Source organism: Epinephelus lanceolatus, chromosome 10 (assembly GCF_041903045.1).
Source record: "Epinephelus lanceolatus isolate andai-2023 chromosome 10, ASM4190304v1, whole genome shotgun sequence".
NCBI lineage: Eukaryota > Metazoa > Chordata > Actinopteri > Perciformes > Serranidae > Epinephelus > Epinephelus lanceolatus.
The window spans coordinates 23714079-23730522 of NC_135743.1; the positions used below are offsets into that span (position 1 = coordinate 23714079).

The 16444-nt window shown below is 41.6% G+C and overlaps 1 protein-coding gene across 5 annotated transcripts in view; it reads left to right on the plus strand.

Annotated features, from left to right (window-relative positions):
* Window positions 1-16444, plus strand: part of fhod3b (formin homology 2 domain containing 3b) — a 117857-nt gene that overhangs the window by 71654 nt on the left and 29759 nt on the right. For all 5 annotated transcript variants that reach the window (XM_078171803.1, XM_078171804.1, XM_078171805.1 and 2 more), the window contains exons 4-5: window positions 1197-1264; window positions 2597-2702. In XM_078171803.1, the coding sequence (XP_078027929.1) occupies window positions 1197-1264; window positions 2597-2702 (174 nt within the window). The remainder of the gene's footprint in view (window positions 1-1196; window positions 1265-2596; window positions 2703-16444) is intronic.

Below are 16444 nucleotides of genomic sequence, written 5' to 3' on the forward strand. Positions count from 1 at the left end.
TAGTGGCAGCTGTTTGTGAAGACGAGGAGCTCATGGGCACAGATCATTTGTGTGTTTATGTGTACGAGGGGTGCATATGTTGTGTGTGCTTATTCGCCTTTCTCAGTTGCATGTTTCGAGTATCCAAGTCCTACCTAAAAACACTGATGCATCAGCTGTGATAAATCCTGCCCATCCGGTCAGGACTGCAACAGCTGCAGTGGTGCAACAAACAGACTGCAGCCACATTGTAAAGAGCTTTATGTAGGGGTGGGTGCGTGTGAGAGAGGGAGAGAGAAACAAACTGCCCCACTGTTTTCATGCGTGTTTGTGTACATGCCAGTCTCCTGTCTGATCCTTGCTGACTAAGACATGTCATGCCTTCGAGCAATGAACGATCAAAGGCAGACTGAAGGACATTTTGCATCCAAATAAAAAGAAAACACTGAGAGAGAAGCAGCTAGTGCCCGTACTGAATTGTTCTGCACTGCACTGTATTGTACTGTATGCTGCTGTATCTGCACAGCAGCAAGAGGCAGGTTTTGCTGAGTCAGAGAGAGTTCACACAGCAGTGATGAGTGAGCTACAAGGATTGAGCTCAACGCTGCCACTCCCTGGCAGCCTCTGCAGACTGCACACAGGGTGAAGGATTGTCAGAGTAGTTGCAGGAGATGTTCGCCTCCATCACAAGCATCTGTCATCCATCATACCTCTCCTCTAATGCTCTTTGGTGTTTCCATAACTGATTAATGGATGTATTGTTCCTTAGCCGTTGTGGTGGCTATTGGCTTAAGTTTCTGCCTTTGACTTTGTATTATGCTAAACTACAGATATGGCTTTGTCAGCAGGAAACATCCACTGTTCACTAACTCTCCACAGATGTGCTCTGAGTTGCTCCTACTGTTCTGTTGCTCTCACTATTACTCTTGCAGGACATTTTTCACATTTAGCTTCTCGGGATAATTATTGCCAATGATGTGTGCATGACGCAGACACAAGTAAGTGATTTTGAGGCAGATATTTGTAGTTCATTTTGTCTGATGCAAGCGATACACTAAAACACAAGTAGATAGGCACTTTATTTTTCAAGAAAAGTCAAAATGAGTCTCTTGTCCACATATTTTATTCACTTTTTGTATGACAACATAATAGAAAGATACCACGTGTGTGACTGTCAGCTGATATTTCCATTCTTTTCCTTTCCTCTCTCCACACAGAAAAACTCTACAACTCAACTGGACGGGAGCTACGGAGAGCCCTCTTTTCCCTCAAGCAGATTTTTCAGGTAATCATATCTGTCTCTTAGCTTTTGCTGGATCCTTAATAAACATATTTTTAAAATGTCCAGCTCATAAGATCCAGTGAATTCCACTGTTGATGTTTGTGCAGCATTTGTCAGCATGTGAAGTATCTCCTGCAATGCTCCAGGGCTTTGAATATTCCTATGCACACACATTTATATGCAACAGCTATATGAAGCGTGCACACATGCGTCAGTGCACACTCACACTTGGACACAGCATTGTTTTCTTGAGGCAGAGTTGTGCTGCTGAGAGTCTGCCTTCGTGGCAGCTGTGGAGTGTTCAGGTCTGGTCATACTTCACACACTGGGCTGGGCTGGGCCGGCCTGGCGGGCAGTCGGCCATAGAGGGGGAGGGTTAACCGACTGCTAGATGGAAAAGAGAGCAGCAGACGTTGATGCAGGCCCAGAATAGATTAGAATACCTCACTTTTTACACCATGAGTGGCTTTGTGGGGTTTCCGCTGTAGAGAATATTGATTGTTGTTGTTGTGGAATAAAATGTCCACTTGGCCATATATCAGTATTACTTTTCTACACTGCAGTAGCACAGTGTGCATTTTTAGTCTTAAATAACAGAGTCGTATTTCAGAGTCATCGACAGGTGTGAGAGATGCAGGTGGTTTTGTCATCGAGAACAAAATGTGGGATGAAGTGGAGAGGCCAAAGCAACAGGAATATGTGCACACTGTGAGCCGATTGTAGCAGCTATAACTGAATGCAAACAAATACATGATTATGAATTCATTAAGCTGAGGATTTTGGCTGAACTGAGAAATGTGCATTCTGGCAAATGCTGTTTCACATAAAGAAGTCTAAGTACCTGCTCTTACTACTAATAGCTTTTTTGTTTGTTTGCTTTTTGAGTTAAAGCAATAGAAAGTTTGTCTTGTTGCGTCACATTTGCTGCTGGAAGCTATTTGTCTACTTTGTGCATAAAGCATTCATATAATTTTTGAACATTAAGGTCAGCATAAATCATCTCAATAGTTCCTGCAGTTGTTTTAGCGGTTAATTTATTTCTTTATCACATAAGTAATTGGAAATAGTTGTGTGAGCTATTAAACAACAGGTTCCAGATCATTATTTCTCCACATGCTCTTTCATTCTCAGTCTGTGATTTACAGCCAACGTTCATGCACTCAAAGGTTTATGTCAGAGGACACTTATGTGATGGAAGGCAGAACTAAATCTATCACATTAAGAAGAAGAAAGAAAAGAAATAGTTATCAAAACAATCCAGTCTTTGGCTCTGTCTATGATGTATGACAAGATTGTTCTTGAATATGTCTCTCATTGTTCTTGACCTCTTTCCAGGATGACAAGGACCTGGTGCACGAGTTTGTGGTGGCAGAAGGACTGACGTGTTTGATTAAAGTGGGCGCTGAAGCCGACCAGAACTACCAGAATTACATCCTCAGGGGTACGTCCACTGCAGAACAGAGCCATTCCTTTCCACCAGTAAACTCACAACATACTTCCCTCGTCTCTGCTTTCTCACACCTCAATTTACAACACGTGCTAATCGAGGATGTTATTAATCAATCCTGTAACACTTTTCTTTCCATAAACCTTTCCAGAACCACATGTGTTTACATACACCATGTAAATTGATGATTGCGCTTGATGACCTTCTCACACACACACACCTCCGGCATATAAACACGCTCAAATGTGTGCCACAGATAATGTGGAAGCGAGGCCAAGTTTAGCAGCTGGTTAATTTATCTGTCCCACGTCGGTGAGGTGAAAGATCATGTGTGTTGAGGTCGGGGAGGGGCAGGGGCAGCACGTTCGGGGATACTAGAGGACCAAGGGATTCATAGCACTCGCTTCAAGGTCACTACCATTTAACAGCCTGCTGCGAGGGGTTAGGTCACACATGCTTAAGTGGCTAATAAAAGTTCTGGCAGGATATTGCAGATCATAAAACTAATTTCCCCTCCTTTTCTTTTTTTGTTTTTCCTCATCTATTTCTTCATCTTTTCAGAAAAAAATTGTTGCATTTCTGTTAATCATCCTGAGACACCACTTCATAAGGACACAAACACATGAACTTGGATCAGTTTTTTGTGGTAAAAGTTTAATTCAATCAATCAATTCATATTGGGGCAGCAATAGTTTAGTCCGATGGGACTTGACTTGGGAACCGGTAGGTCGCCAGCTCAAATCCCCGTACAAACCTAGTAAGGAGTGGGGACTGGCAGCCAGAGAGGTGCCAGTTTGTCTCCTGGGAGCTGCTGAGATGCCCTTGAGCAAGGCACAGAACCCTCAGACCGCTCCAGGGCCATTCATGTCTGACCCTGTGCTACTCACCTGTTTCCTGTGTGCTTGCAAAAAGACGCATTTCAACTTTCTAGTGCCTTAAAAAAAATTGTGTAGATTAACAAATAATACAATACAATCAAATTTAAATTTATATTTTGACTTCAACAAGATAGCTGCATGCTTGCTCTTCCCAAACACCTGTTCTGTCCAATGTATGATTCTACTCTGTAGCCGTTTTTGAATGGTTGTATGACAGCGAGCCTGAGTGTTTATTCCCCTTGCGGCAAATATGTTGATGAAGCCAGGCATTCCCATGTCTGTCCTTAGCATTTACATTTGAAAACCTCGACTGACCAGGTAGCAGAGTCAGCAGGAGGAGAGTGGTGAGTTTATTTTCCTATCCCGAAAAGTGACCTGCAGCCATATGCCAATGCCATCACCGTCCAATGCCAGTTACAAAAAGCACAACCAAAATTTGTAAAATACACGACTGTAAATTTGTGTCAATCAAGCACAAATTTAGCAGAGCTGACAGAGAGGCGACTTGAGAAGTTAACGCCCTCCAGAACATGTAAGACTACAGTTTCATAGTCCAAACATCTATTTTGTTATTTCTTCATTAGCCTCAATAAAAAGAAGCCACAGTTTACTTGACCCTCACAATCTGGGGTGCACATTTCAATCAGTTATCCCCCTCATGTTTATTCAATGAGATGCTGCCTGTTTGTAAAAGCGTGCTCTCTAATTTTCCAACCTGCTCACTATTGACCCTTTCTGTTGTTGAAACGGATGTCTGTGAGAAAGTACTGATGTTGCCCCCCAGACAAGTTATAAACATGAACATGACCCCGCCAGGACTACCTCTGCAGGCTCTGATGGCTAATGTTTGATGCTTCATCTGAACTTGGCCTGCTCTCTGACTCAGACAGATAAATCACGCAGAGTAAATAGCCAAAACAAGGCAGAGGATGAGGACGACAGGCTTTTGGAAACTTCAGAGATGACCACATGTAAGAGTTGTTAGTGTCATTGTGCTGTGAATGATGAGACCACTTCTCATATCTTTTCACCCCTCCTTATTGTGCTGTCCTTTTTTCCCCCCTTTACCTCCCAGAGAATTCAGATAAAACATCTGTCTCGGAGCGTTTCTGCGGGACTCTCTCCATTCTTTCATGTGCTAATTTATCGCTTCATCTCTGCAGACTCTGCAGTTTCCCCTCATGTATCTCTACATCACCATGAGAAACTAAACCAAACTACCACTCTCCCAAAAGCCCTTTTAACCTGTTTCAACTCCTGACCCAATTTCTCCTGACCAGCTGAGGAAATGTGGAGCGTAGCAGATCACGCTCCCTCGTGAGCCATGTGTTGGAGAACACAAGTCGAGCATGTGCTGGAACGCAGATGCACAGGTCAGAAATGTATATAGATCTGGCTGCTTTACTCTTGATGACTTCCAAGAGGAGCGATGTCATAAGGAGTCCCAGGAGGCAAGTAAATTAGGTGCCTGAAAATTCACACATGCAGAGAGAGACAGAGTGAAAACCAACAACAGTAATTGCTTCGGTATCAAACATTGATCTCTTCTAATGTGGGTTTTTTTCACTGTAATGTCTTTCAAGTTGAGGCCAGTAAAAGAAAAAAAAAGAAGAAGTAGGAATGCAGCCTTGAACCCATCTGTCTGGAGTACATTAAAAACCTCCCTACAAAACAATCTTGCTCTCTTTCATGAATAAAAATCATTCTTATGGGTCTTTTGTAGATGAAAAAAAGCCCAGTCACACGTGCACACCAGTCTGCATGCATTTTACAAGAACAGGTTCCCAGCTCTAGCTCTCTGGAACATTGCCGTCATTGTAAATGGTAGTTTCTGCAGCTCTCCCAGCAATCTACACCATCTCACTTTTTTCTTTTTCCTCACTTTTTCATTCTGAATTCTCAAAGCCCTGGAGGTGTCTGTGGCCAGTTAGTGCTCCCTCACTGATGGCTGGGGTCTAGCCCCTCTCTGGGCCTCTTACACCTGGCTCACAGGGCTCCCAGACGTGGACTTAGCTCCTTGGAGGCGTTTGTTTTTGGCCCAGGGGGAAGCTTGTATGCCTTTATCACCCCATCAGTGGGAATGTGTGTGAGGTCACTTTTTCAGAGGTGCCTATGCCATCTGGTCCTCCTGTAAGCCTTATACTCAACCCTGGCGAAGGGCTGCAAACACACTGGTGCCAAAAAGGTAATGAAGGGCTCATTAGGGGTATTCATTCTTCATTTTGAAACAAGCTTTCCCATGTTGATGATTTCAGAAATGAACATAGAGGTTATGTATAATTCAACACAGAATGTCTATGTTCATTTATAATCATTGCCAAAATCACAAATCTTTAGTTGATGAAGTAAAAAGCTGAGAGAAGGTTTTATACTGCGTGTTTTGGTAGTTAAAGGGACAGCTCACCTCAATATCAAAAATAAATATTGTTCCTCTTACCTGTGGAGCTGTTTGTCAATCTAGATTGTTTTGCTGTGAGTTGCAGAGTGTTGGAGGCAGTGCAGAAGGAAGAGTGCATCTACTCATGCATGAAAGGCTCATGCTTGCAACAGCATGAGATCTAAACATTAATGGCGTCCTTCTCGGGTGAACTGTACCGTTAATAAGCTCACTTATGCTAGATGAGCTAGCAGTAGATGCACTCTTCCTTCTGGTATGCAAGTGTAGTTTGGTACAAAGAATATGTGTCCTACATGAAACTGCTCACAGTAAGGTCTGTTGATTTTTGTGAGTAACCAGGTCATGATTTCTGGAAAGAGACATTGCTGTTTGAGCACCACAAGCCGAGTGCCATCTAGTTCCATCATTTTTGAAAGAAGCCAGACATCTCTATGGCTGATATCGCCAACACTCAGCAACTCACCCCAAAACAATCCACACTGATAGATAGCACTACAGGTAAGAGGCAAAATATGTATTTTTGTTTGAAGGGTGAACCGTCCCTTTAAGAATGTTCTCAAAACATATTTATTAACATTTATTTATACATTTTAAGTTGCTCTCCAAGTCGTCAGCCCTCAGCCTTCGACTCAAGTTTTGAAAACACATGCAACCTTTCCTTTGAGTCAAAACATTTAAAAACAAATAAAGAAAATATCTTTTCAGCCACACTTGCAGCAAAGAAATAAATACATAGGTTGTCACAGTAACACATCACTGTTGACAGCACAGAGCAGCCCTAAAATGAAAGCAGATTGTGCAAAAGGTCAAAGAAGCCTCTGCACTAAACTCAAACTTTTTCACTGCGGTAAGAAAAAGATCCCTGTGGTACTAATTATCATGAGCAAAACCGGGAGACGAGGTGGAAGAACAAATAACAAGGTTTCTCCTGGATTGTCGTTCCACTTGTAGTATTTACAGAAAGAGCACTAACAAAAGTAACAACTCTGTTTAATTGGTAACTGTAAAATGGGAGCGGCAGAGAGAGGGCAGATTAAAGACGAACCAATTACAGTCGACTTGAAGCAATTATTGCCCTCTTTGAAATGTTCACTGCTGACATTTGTCGCCATAAGCTGATGTTTTTAGCAACACTTTCGCTGTTTGCGCTTCTTAAAGGCCATGCCATTTCTGTCTGCAAGCTGTTGTTTACAAAACACCAGCCATCTCTAAGTCTCGTTAGAGTCAAATTGGAAGTGAAGCTTAAGTATTTGATCTATTGGAATTTAGGGAAGCAGTATTTTTTAACACCTGTTAAAGCAGTGTTGGATACATTTTTGGAAAACACATTCTTAAACATTACATAAATTACCTTCACAGCCAGACGACCATATCTCATCGCATGCTGTATTATATTGTATACACCTAGGCTAACATGCTATAAGTTATATTTGTGAATTTATAGCTTACACAGACATGGGAGTTGTGCTGCTGTGAAGGTATTACTGTATCAAATAAATCATGCCCATGTTTCATATTGTGCTTTTATCTCATCCTTTCCTCCTCTCTCATTCTCTCTGCTACCATTTTGAGATCTTCTGTTTTTAATGACATGGCAGTTATAATGCCATAAGTTAAAGCACCTTGACTTCCTGGTTTTCCAGAGGGAGCTGCTCGGAGGGCCTCGATGGGAAAGGGAGATGTGCTCTAGTCAAGTGTTTCATTACCTCTTAAACTGTCTGGGACCTAGAACACTGCTCTCAATGCAGCGCTCAGTCTGGCTTTTAGTGTCACACACAGCAGTAACTTTAGTGGGCAGCAGGCCTTTTCACAAGTGCACCTGAAACACAAGACCCTTTTGTTTAAACTGTTGTTAGTCTCTGTAGTGGCTCTCAGTGTGGTGGCATTACATTTTATACATGGCAGATCAGCGAGGCAGAACATCCAGTGACACGTCTGTGCAGCGGTCTGTCTGCCAAAAGTGTGTTACACTGTAAACAAACACAGTAGCTGCTAATTTATCTTATTTGCTTCTCCTTTGCAGTATGAGGAGTTCAGTGAAAGCAGCTGCTCTGTTGTTTGGTTGGATGGAAAACCTGCAAACCTTTGGACCACTGCTTCATAGACACTTTACAGATAATCAATGTTTTTATCTTTTTTTAAAGTTACCCTTCAGACATGTTTCAAAGTATGTAAAAATCTTCTGCTAAAATTAATATTTTGTTTAATGTAGTTTTCCAACATGAAAAGTACAAAAAAAAAAAAAAAAACTGAAAAGGGTCTGGAAGTAGATCAACTTGTTTTTCTTCATTGAGAAATACTGGATCCGGCATTGTGCCCCACCCACTACCACTGTTTGTGCTAGGTTTTGATTTGTCCAGCCCTGTCACAGCGCTGACATGAAATGTGGAAATAGGTCGGGCCATGTGAGACTGGCGCTAGGTTGACCTGCAAAAGAGTCTGTTGTGCACAAGCTGCAACCTTCAGGGCTGAAAAGTGAAGCTAACGCAGTGCCAGAAAATGCAGTTCCTTGAATGGCCACTTGGGGCTGGCTCCAAAAGCGAGATAGTCCCCATAGATACCTATGTTGAAAAACTGAACTGTGCAGCAGAAATAAACATGATTACAGCCTGGTGCAAAAAACAGTTTTGGTCTCTATAGCTAATTTCCCCATTCATTCAGTCATTCTGTGCAAGGGTGAATTTATATATAACTCACATATTTAGATTTTATTAAGGCTTAAATTTCTGTATATTCAAAGGCAGGGCCACTTTGAGTTACAGGCTGTCTGCAGATAGTGTCCTCAGTTTCTCAGATCCACCCCTCGCTCCTCCACAGCTTCACCCTCTTGTTCAGATATGGTCACTCCTGTCTCCAAGATACCAAGATAGCAACAGCCGAAATACCGAACTAGAGGCTTCAAAATGGGTGTCCACAAACCAGTAGGCGACGTCATGATAGCTACATCCACCATTTTATACAGTCTATAGTTGTGCACCAAAATCGGCGACCAGCAGACGTATCAGAATAGTACTGTAAGTGTAGTTAGTTTTGTTTGTGTTGTTTGTTAGCTTGTGATGTACCTAATCTAGCTTGCCTCGCATATGTTTGAATCTCGGATTTCTGGAGAAATGCACAGACATCGCCCCCTTTGGTAGAGGAATGTGCAAACAACAACACAGATACAAGTCAGCATAGTCAAGGACAGACATTTAAGGGGACATATAAACATAGGGAAGCACATTTTTAAGTTGCTTGATAATGATCAACAGATAATTTGTCAAATAAGCCATTTGAATTTTGGATTGACTTTGCTTGTGTTTAGATAAAAGTGATTCCATGTAGCGAATGTCACTACTACAAAGTTTTTCCAGTGTACTATTTCATGCTGGAGTGACGTTTTATTTCTCTTAATTTAGAATCAGGATCATTGTTTTTATGTTTTACTCTGACCCACGTTTTTAAAATATTTAACAGAGCGTAACTGAATTCTCCCATTGCTGGTTTGACCATTTTGCTGAGCATTAAGTGAAAACCCAGACACAGTCGGGTTAACAGCGATGTTGGAAGCTCTTGTTGGAAACAGTGTGTATTGTGTTGTCTGGCTGTGTTATAGGTCGTCTGTTCTAAAGGGGGGAGACCTTTACTATGGCCCATGGTCCTGATAAACATTTCCACTCTGTCTGGTCTGGGATGAGAAGCTTCATGCAGATGTATCAATGTATATGCTGGTTATTATAGGTGTGATCATTTCCTTGTTTGAGTGATCAGGCAAGAATGATTAAATCCTTCAGGACAGAAGGGAAATTTGAGACAGGAACTTTTAACACATATGCGGACAAGCACTGTTTGGAGTGAGAAGGAGCTCTCCAGGAATGCCCTCATCATACCAATCGAAACTTGAAGTCCTGGTTTGTAAGTTTGTAATGAGATCCCATGGGAACATGTGCATGTTTTTCACCTGATCTCCTGCAACTCTCAGAGCCGGCTCCTGCTGCCCCCTCTGTGCAAAGATTTTCAACATGAAAAACACTCACTCACTCTCACACACACACATATCCATGATAGTGTTTTTAAAGGTTAATTCATTCACACTTCCCTTTTATAAAGTGCAGGTTAGCATCTAAAGGTCACCAGACAGGGAGACATTTTGTCATTTGTTTCATTTAGTTTACTTCATCATAAAAGCACTAGTTAACCACCAAACCAAACATCAACATCAACAGCGCCCCCACATTTTTTCTAGCTAAAAATATTTTTATACATAATTAAGCGTCTTTACCTGTCTGAGACTTGGAGGAAATTTAGGAAAGGAAGGCTACACATGGTTTCAGCCCACAACCTCTGAGCTCTCTTTGCTTCACTGGCAACATGTCTTTGCCTCCAGCATGTCCCCTCTCCATTAAATTAAATCAGCAGCTTTCAAACTTACTGAGGTACTCAACACTGCACTAAAACACACTACTGTATACTCCATGGACTGTTTTATACTGTCTGGAAAAACAAAACACCACCTCTCAATTTAACATCCTTTACCCACAGGTTGACAATTAAATGTTTAAAGTAAAAGAAGAAATTGACCAGGCAACTTTTAACTGAATAGAAAAACATAAGCTGTTGTCGTGTTTTCAGTTAAGCTCAGAGCCTTGTTCCTACCGGATACGTCCCACCCTGTTCTCCCCCTGTGTCAGACCCTGCAGACCCCACAGCCCCCTTCAGATCCCCCTGACTCGTGCAGACAGCTTGCATCTGAACCCAATTCAACCCCACCTGCCTGACCTATATTCTGCCTTCCTGCATCTGTAGAAGTTTTCAGCCTTAGCGAACCCATTGGCAGTGGTATTACAACCGTGCGCTACAGCCTGTTTCACTGTAACAGAATTCAGTATACAAGCCAATTATTCTATAAGAATGTTTGATTTGGTTTATTTCTCAAGCTCTTATTTTATCATCTCTGACCTTGCCGTCTAAGATACATAAACTATAATTTGAGGGGGAAAAAAATAAATCTTTTACAGTAATGTAGCATGCAGGCAGATAGACTGAAATCCTCGGCACTTGAGTGGGTTTTTACGGCTGATTCCTGCGAGCTGACTGTTTTTTGGGATTGAATTCAGCATATGGCTGGCCAGAACCAGAGCGAATCACACCACTACTCTCTCAAGAGCAGTAAGAATTTACCGCAGCTCATCTTTCAGCTCGCTCTACAAGTGGGTGGATGTCATGCAGTAGCTTTTCTCCAAAGTCTTCCCCACTTGGATGGGATGGGAAAAGCTCATCTGTTGGGCTTTCCCCAGTTGTTCATTGTCCTAAAATGATTTTCTGAAATGCAGTACCATAGCAACTCCAATCTGTCAGCTTTACACTTTTTTTAAATACCCAGAAAATAGGGAAGTATTATATGTTTTTGCCTTTTTATTTTTCTTCCAGTGTTGTAGTCTACTGGGCTCGCTGTGCCCTGCTCAGCACTGCAGTAGTTCATCAGCTCTGCAGTGCCTGTAGAGCTCACTCAGCCAAATACTGGAAAGGCTCCCCTGCCTTACTTCATGCTATATTTCCATGAGGTTTGTTTGTTTGTCTTTAGGGAATGTGTTTGGGCTTAGGCCCACAGTAAATTGTGTCAAATACTGGCAGACATGCATTCAGGACTGAGAATGGAAGCATCCCCCTGTTGTTTTACTGTATGGGGCTCAATGTAATTCTGGCAGTCGGCTCGGTGACTGGAATTGGTCTGGCAGAGGCAGTTTGTCTGGCTCTAATGGTCTGGGTGATTAGCTGAATCACAAATGGAACATAACCCATGAACATGTCTTTTCAGTTCATAATTGGCACCAGTAGTAAACTGCTCTTTTTTTTATGGTAGGCAGACTCTAAATGAGAAGCTGGCTTAAGGCACTGATGCAGTGAATGTCAGTACCCAAAAGAAAATCTGTCAGCTTTTAATGTTTGCTTTTTTTCCCCTCAGTGATACTAAATTCAGCAGAAGAATATGAGAATGGACAGCATTGTTTTTTAAAGCAAAGCTTATCAATATTTTTATATCAGCAATTTGTTAAATGGTGGCGTGAGTTTTCTCCAGGTTCTCCAGCATCCTCCCACAGTCCAAAGACATGCAGGTTAATTGGTTCATGGTTTGCAGAAATGTGATGAATTAGTGGTACAGATGCTACAAATAGCCACAGCCATGTGTAATGACAGCTGCTATAGCACCATTGGAGAACCTCGCAGATTCAACACAGTTGGTAAAATTATGCTTTCTTTATTGTATTTCTCATTGACAGGTCTAATGAATCATGGAGGGGCGCAAGTGTCCATATGCATGTTTAAGGTTTATTCTGCATCCAGTCATAGTGAACTGTGAACAAAAAACAGAAATCAGACGTACTCACAGCTTTACATATCTGATGAAAAGAATGTATGTGCATATTTTTGCCTTTATGTGACACAGTTATAGTTGTGAATCTACACAGAGTTGTATGTATCTGGCCCCAGATCATGTGAAAATAAGTCTTTAGTAATGTGGAAACATAGGATTTTGATGCTAAAACATACATACTTCAACCAAAACTTGCATTTTCAGCTTTGAATACATAGAAAACACTACTGGGAAGCTACAGAATTATGCCAAACCTCACAAAAACATAAAAGATAATGCACCCAAGCTTTAAAAGACATTGTGTAATGTTAAAGTTGTCGTAAAGTAGGCATGAGATATAGTGAATACACAGGTCAGTGCTGCCTGTGTCCCTGCCCATGCGTTCCAAGAATCCAGTGTGGACACTTGAAATTCAAACAGTTTACTGTAGTTATGGTGACACAATAGAACAAGAATCTACATTTAAAATATATATATATATCTTCCAGACTACAGTAAACCACATCCAGCTCACGTGGGCACAGGGAGGCACACTTTAGACCTGAGTGCAGCTCTCTGCTAATGCACAGCATAATAAGATAAGAGGCTCGAAGTTGCACTGTATGCGATGGAGATTTGGCCCCTGTCCCAAAGCCCTGGCAAAATAAATGTTGCACGCTGACAGACAGTTTGGCTGACCCAGTTTTGATAAATTCCAAAACGTAAATGAAACCAAAGGGGCAGAGTGGTGAGTGGAAGGGGAGTGAACAGTTTTGTAGAGGGGAAGCTGTTGAGTTGATTTCTTGCATCTTCATAGATAAGGTTGTCTTGTTTTTTTCTGGAGTCGACTGGCTTGTGTTGGTGCTGCCACCCAGACCTCAGAGTGCTTCTCACCTCGGCAGTGGTCAGGGAGCAGCCCTTCCTGCACATTCCTGAGGCTGTGGAAGATAATTGCTGTGGTTTATGAGAGGGAGAGGCCCTGAAGAAACACTTCCACCAGACCTCAGTTGCATTAGTTTTTACTTCTCTGGTTCAGACACAGGAACAGAGTCTCTTGCACACATTCAGTCTGTGGTTCCCTACTGCAGCTCAACACCATTCAAATGCTCTCTTTACTCTTAAGGCAAACGTATGGTAAGTATTGAAAGAAATGGAGTGTGAGAGTGCCGCACAGACGCCAGGCTGCTCATTGAAGACTTCCAAGTTTCTTTTTAGCTAAGTCTTTCTTCCTTGGCTTCCCATAATGGCTTACATTTAAATTCTAATCACTGTGCTTTGAAGGCAGCTCATTGTCTGCCAACATCTCATTACGTGACATACATGCAAAGGGACTTAGCAATATTATTGTTGTACTTTGTGTGAGGTATTATAGAGCTGCTCATGATTACTCGAATGGAGGCCCACATTTTTGGCCCCAGATCAGTGCTTGAAGTGGAGGGTGTCCTGTACAGACTCAGCGCTCACATGCTCTTCTTATTAACCGTCTTCCAAAGTTATTGATGACTGTCTGTTGTAGAGTTTAAAGACAAATCCCATGTTCTGGGATGTCCCACAGTCTCAGCTTTTCACAGAGAGGTACAAGGCTGGGAAAGTATGCCACAGTGTAATGATTTGATCTCACTTTCAAAGCCTGAACTGCAACTGCAATAGGTAACTTTCCATTTTCCGCAGCAGTTTCACAACTAATTTAATCACAAGTGTGTGGAAATCAGTTCCATTTGAAGTTCACAAAAGGTGATTGCTTTGAGAATAATTAGATGTTTCCTTTTAACGGTTTCTGACCAGACTCTTAAGGCTGTAGTTTCCCATAATGAAAGGTAATTTTTTTTTTTTTTTTTAAACAGTTACAGTATCCTTTTACCTAACCGTTCACAGGGTAACTGCAGTCTATGTGGTTTCTGGTACTCTAAGTTGAATTGTACATAAATGGCAGCTGACATTAAATAATTCCATGAGGCAGCAGTTTTAATGAATCCGAGAGAAAAGGTAGTGATTGTGTGGTTTCTGGCGTGCTTATATATCATATCATGTCTGTATCTTAACTGCACACTAAATTAAATCCACATATGATATAGACATTCATTCAGGTTTTATTTTACTTGGCTACATGCTGAGTTTTTTTTTTTTTTTTTAAAAAAAGCTAACCATAACCTATCGATGATATCTTTAAATAACGTCGTATGATAACATGTCAGGATGATGAAAAAGTCATTCATTTTGCGCTCGACTTTTGGGAGCACCAGTAACGTCTCATCTGTCAGCAGCTGAACATTCATGTTGTGTAATGACACTTTAAAAAGCCTCATTAAGGCCACCTATCTTTTCTCACCCCTGTTTTCAGTTGGACATTCCTCAAAACCTTACCAGATATTGTACACAGGTGCACACCAGAGATAAAAGTCTATGCAGTGATGATATTGCGGGTCAGACATTGGCTAGCAATTTGAAAAGAAGCGTGTAGCTCATTACTCATCCAGCAAAAGTCACAGCTGCTTGTGTCTGTGTATAAAAAAATTCTGTGAGTAGTTTTTTTAGTGACTTTTTATACGTTAGATCTTTTCTGCAAACTATAGGAATCCATTTTGAAGTTGGTAGACCAGCTGTACATCATGTCATTACTGCTGTCACTCATCTGTCAGCAGTGGTCCCATACAAAGAGGGGGGAGTCACAGGAGAGGGTGACACTCTGGCCCGCGCTGACTGAGGAGGTTAATCATGTTTTCATAAACACACTCTGATGTGGTTTGCTTTGATTCGCCATGTTGTCCAAGCCACTGACTGCTGTGACACACAGCTCTGAGCTCGCAGTAGGAGAGGACTGTTAGGAATGCTCTGGCCTGACATGTTGTGAGTAATTAACCCTGATTGATAAAAGATGAACTGCCCCTGCTGCTGCTGCTGCTGCTGCTGCAGCAGTAGTGGGCCACCAGCATGCGCACACACATACACGCACATGCACTCATGCATCCACCCATACACCCGCACGCACCATGCACACACAGCAGCTGCACCTGGGAATTTTGGCTTATCTACAGCATATTCACGATTTTCATGCCCCTCAAGAGAAGAGGAGAGGAAAAATATATGACAGAATCCGCAGCCTCTTGTTAGAAAGTGCCAGAAGAACTTTTTTAAACACACCAAGAGGAGATTAGATGGTGCACTTTTTTAAGGAACTGTCAGTAAGTCATATTCTATCTAACTGTTAGGTTATAAGATCGTTGTGAGTACTGCAATATTATGCTTTGTGATAGTGTAACGATTCTCAAAATACACATTGATTCTTAATTAATATTTTACAGGCTTAGATTTGTGGAAGTAGTTAATTTTGTGTAACGTCAACTGCTAGATTGCAGTGATGTAATCTGTCTTCAGCCATTTGATTCTTCCACTCCAACATAAAAACATATCGCTAGTGTAAACACAATGAACACAGGTTTGTGATATAGGCCTAGTCATAATGGATGCACTGCTAGCATTGACAGCTTTCCTAAAATTTGATATTGAAGGTCCAGTGATAATTAAGTACCAATGTCCTCAAAAGAGAAAATAATAAATTCCCAGTGTCTCCAGACGAGTACTTCCTGATAAACAGTGTCTTAGCTTGTTACTGTTGCTAAAATTAGTCAAATGTGTTGCCATATCAAACTACAAACTTTATTAATCATGATTAAACAAGTTTCAACCAGACAATCTGATCAGGTTTTGTACCTTGTCCACTTTTGTGTCAGAATTCGATGCAGACTGGACTTGACAGAGATGGCTGCCATCTTGTTTGTACATGGATTAGTGTATTGTGGTCTTACTACCACTAGATGGCACAAAAAAGTGTCCATGAAAGAGGACAACAGGTTTAAGTTAAGCACATCATCATATCGCCGGTTTCTTGCCAATACACAACCCTGAACTCTGTCTGTTTTTATATTATTTTCTCCTGGATTTTTAACAGATATAAACACCTGGTGTGTCAGCTTTTGCAGCCCATGAAGAATTCTCCAGCCACTCATACATCTCTGAGCTTGATCAGCACGAGCTCATCACCTTTCGTCACGTTTGCAAAAGAAAATATCAGAAAATTCTCTTAGGTATTACCCCCAAAAGAACATCTAGCTTCTGCCAAGAAATA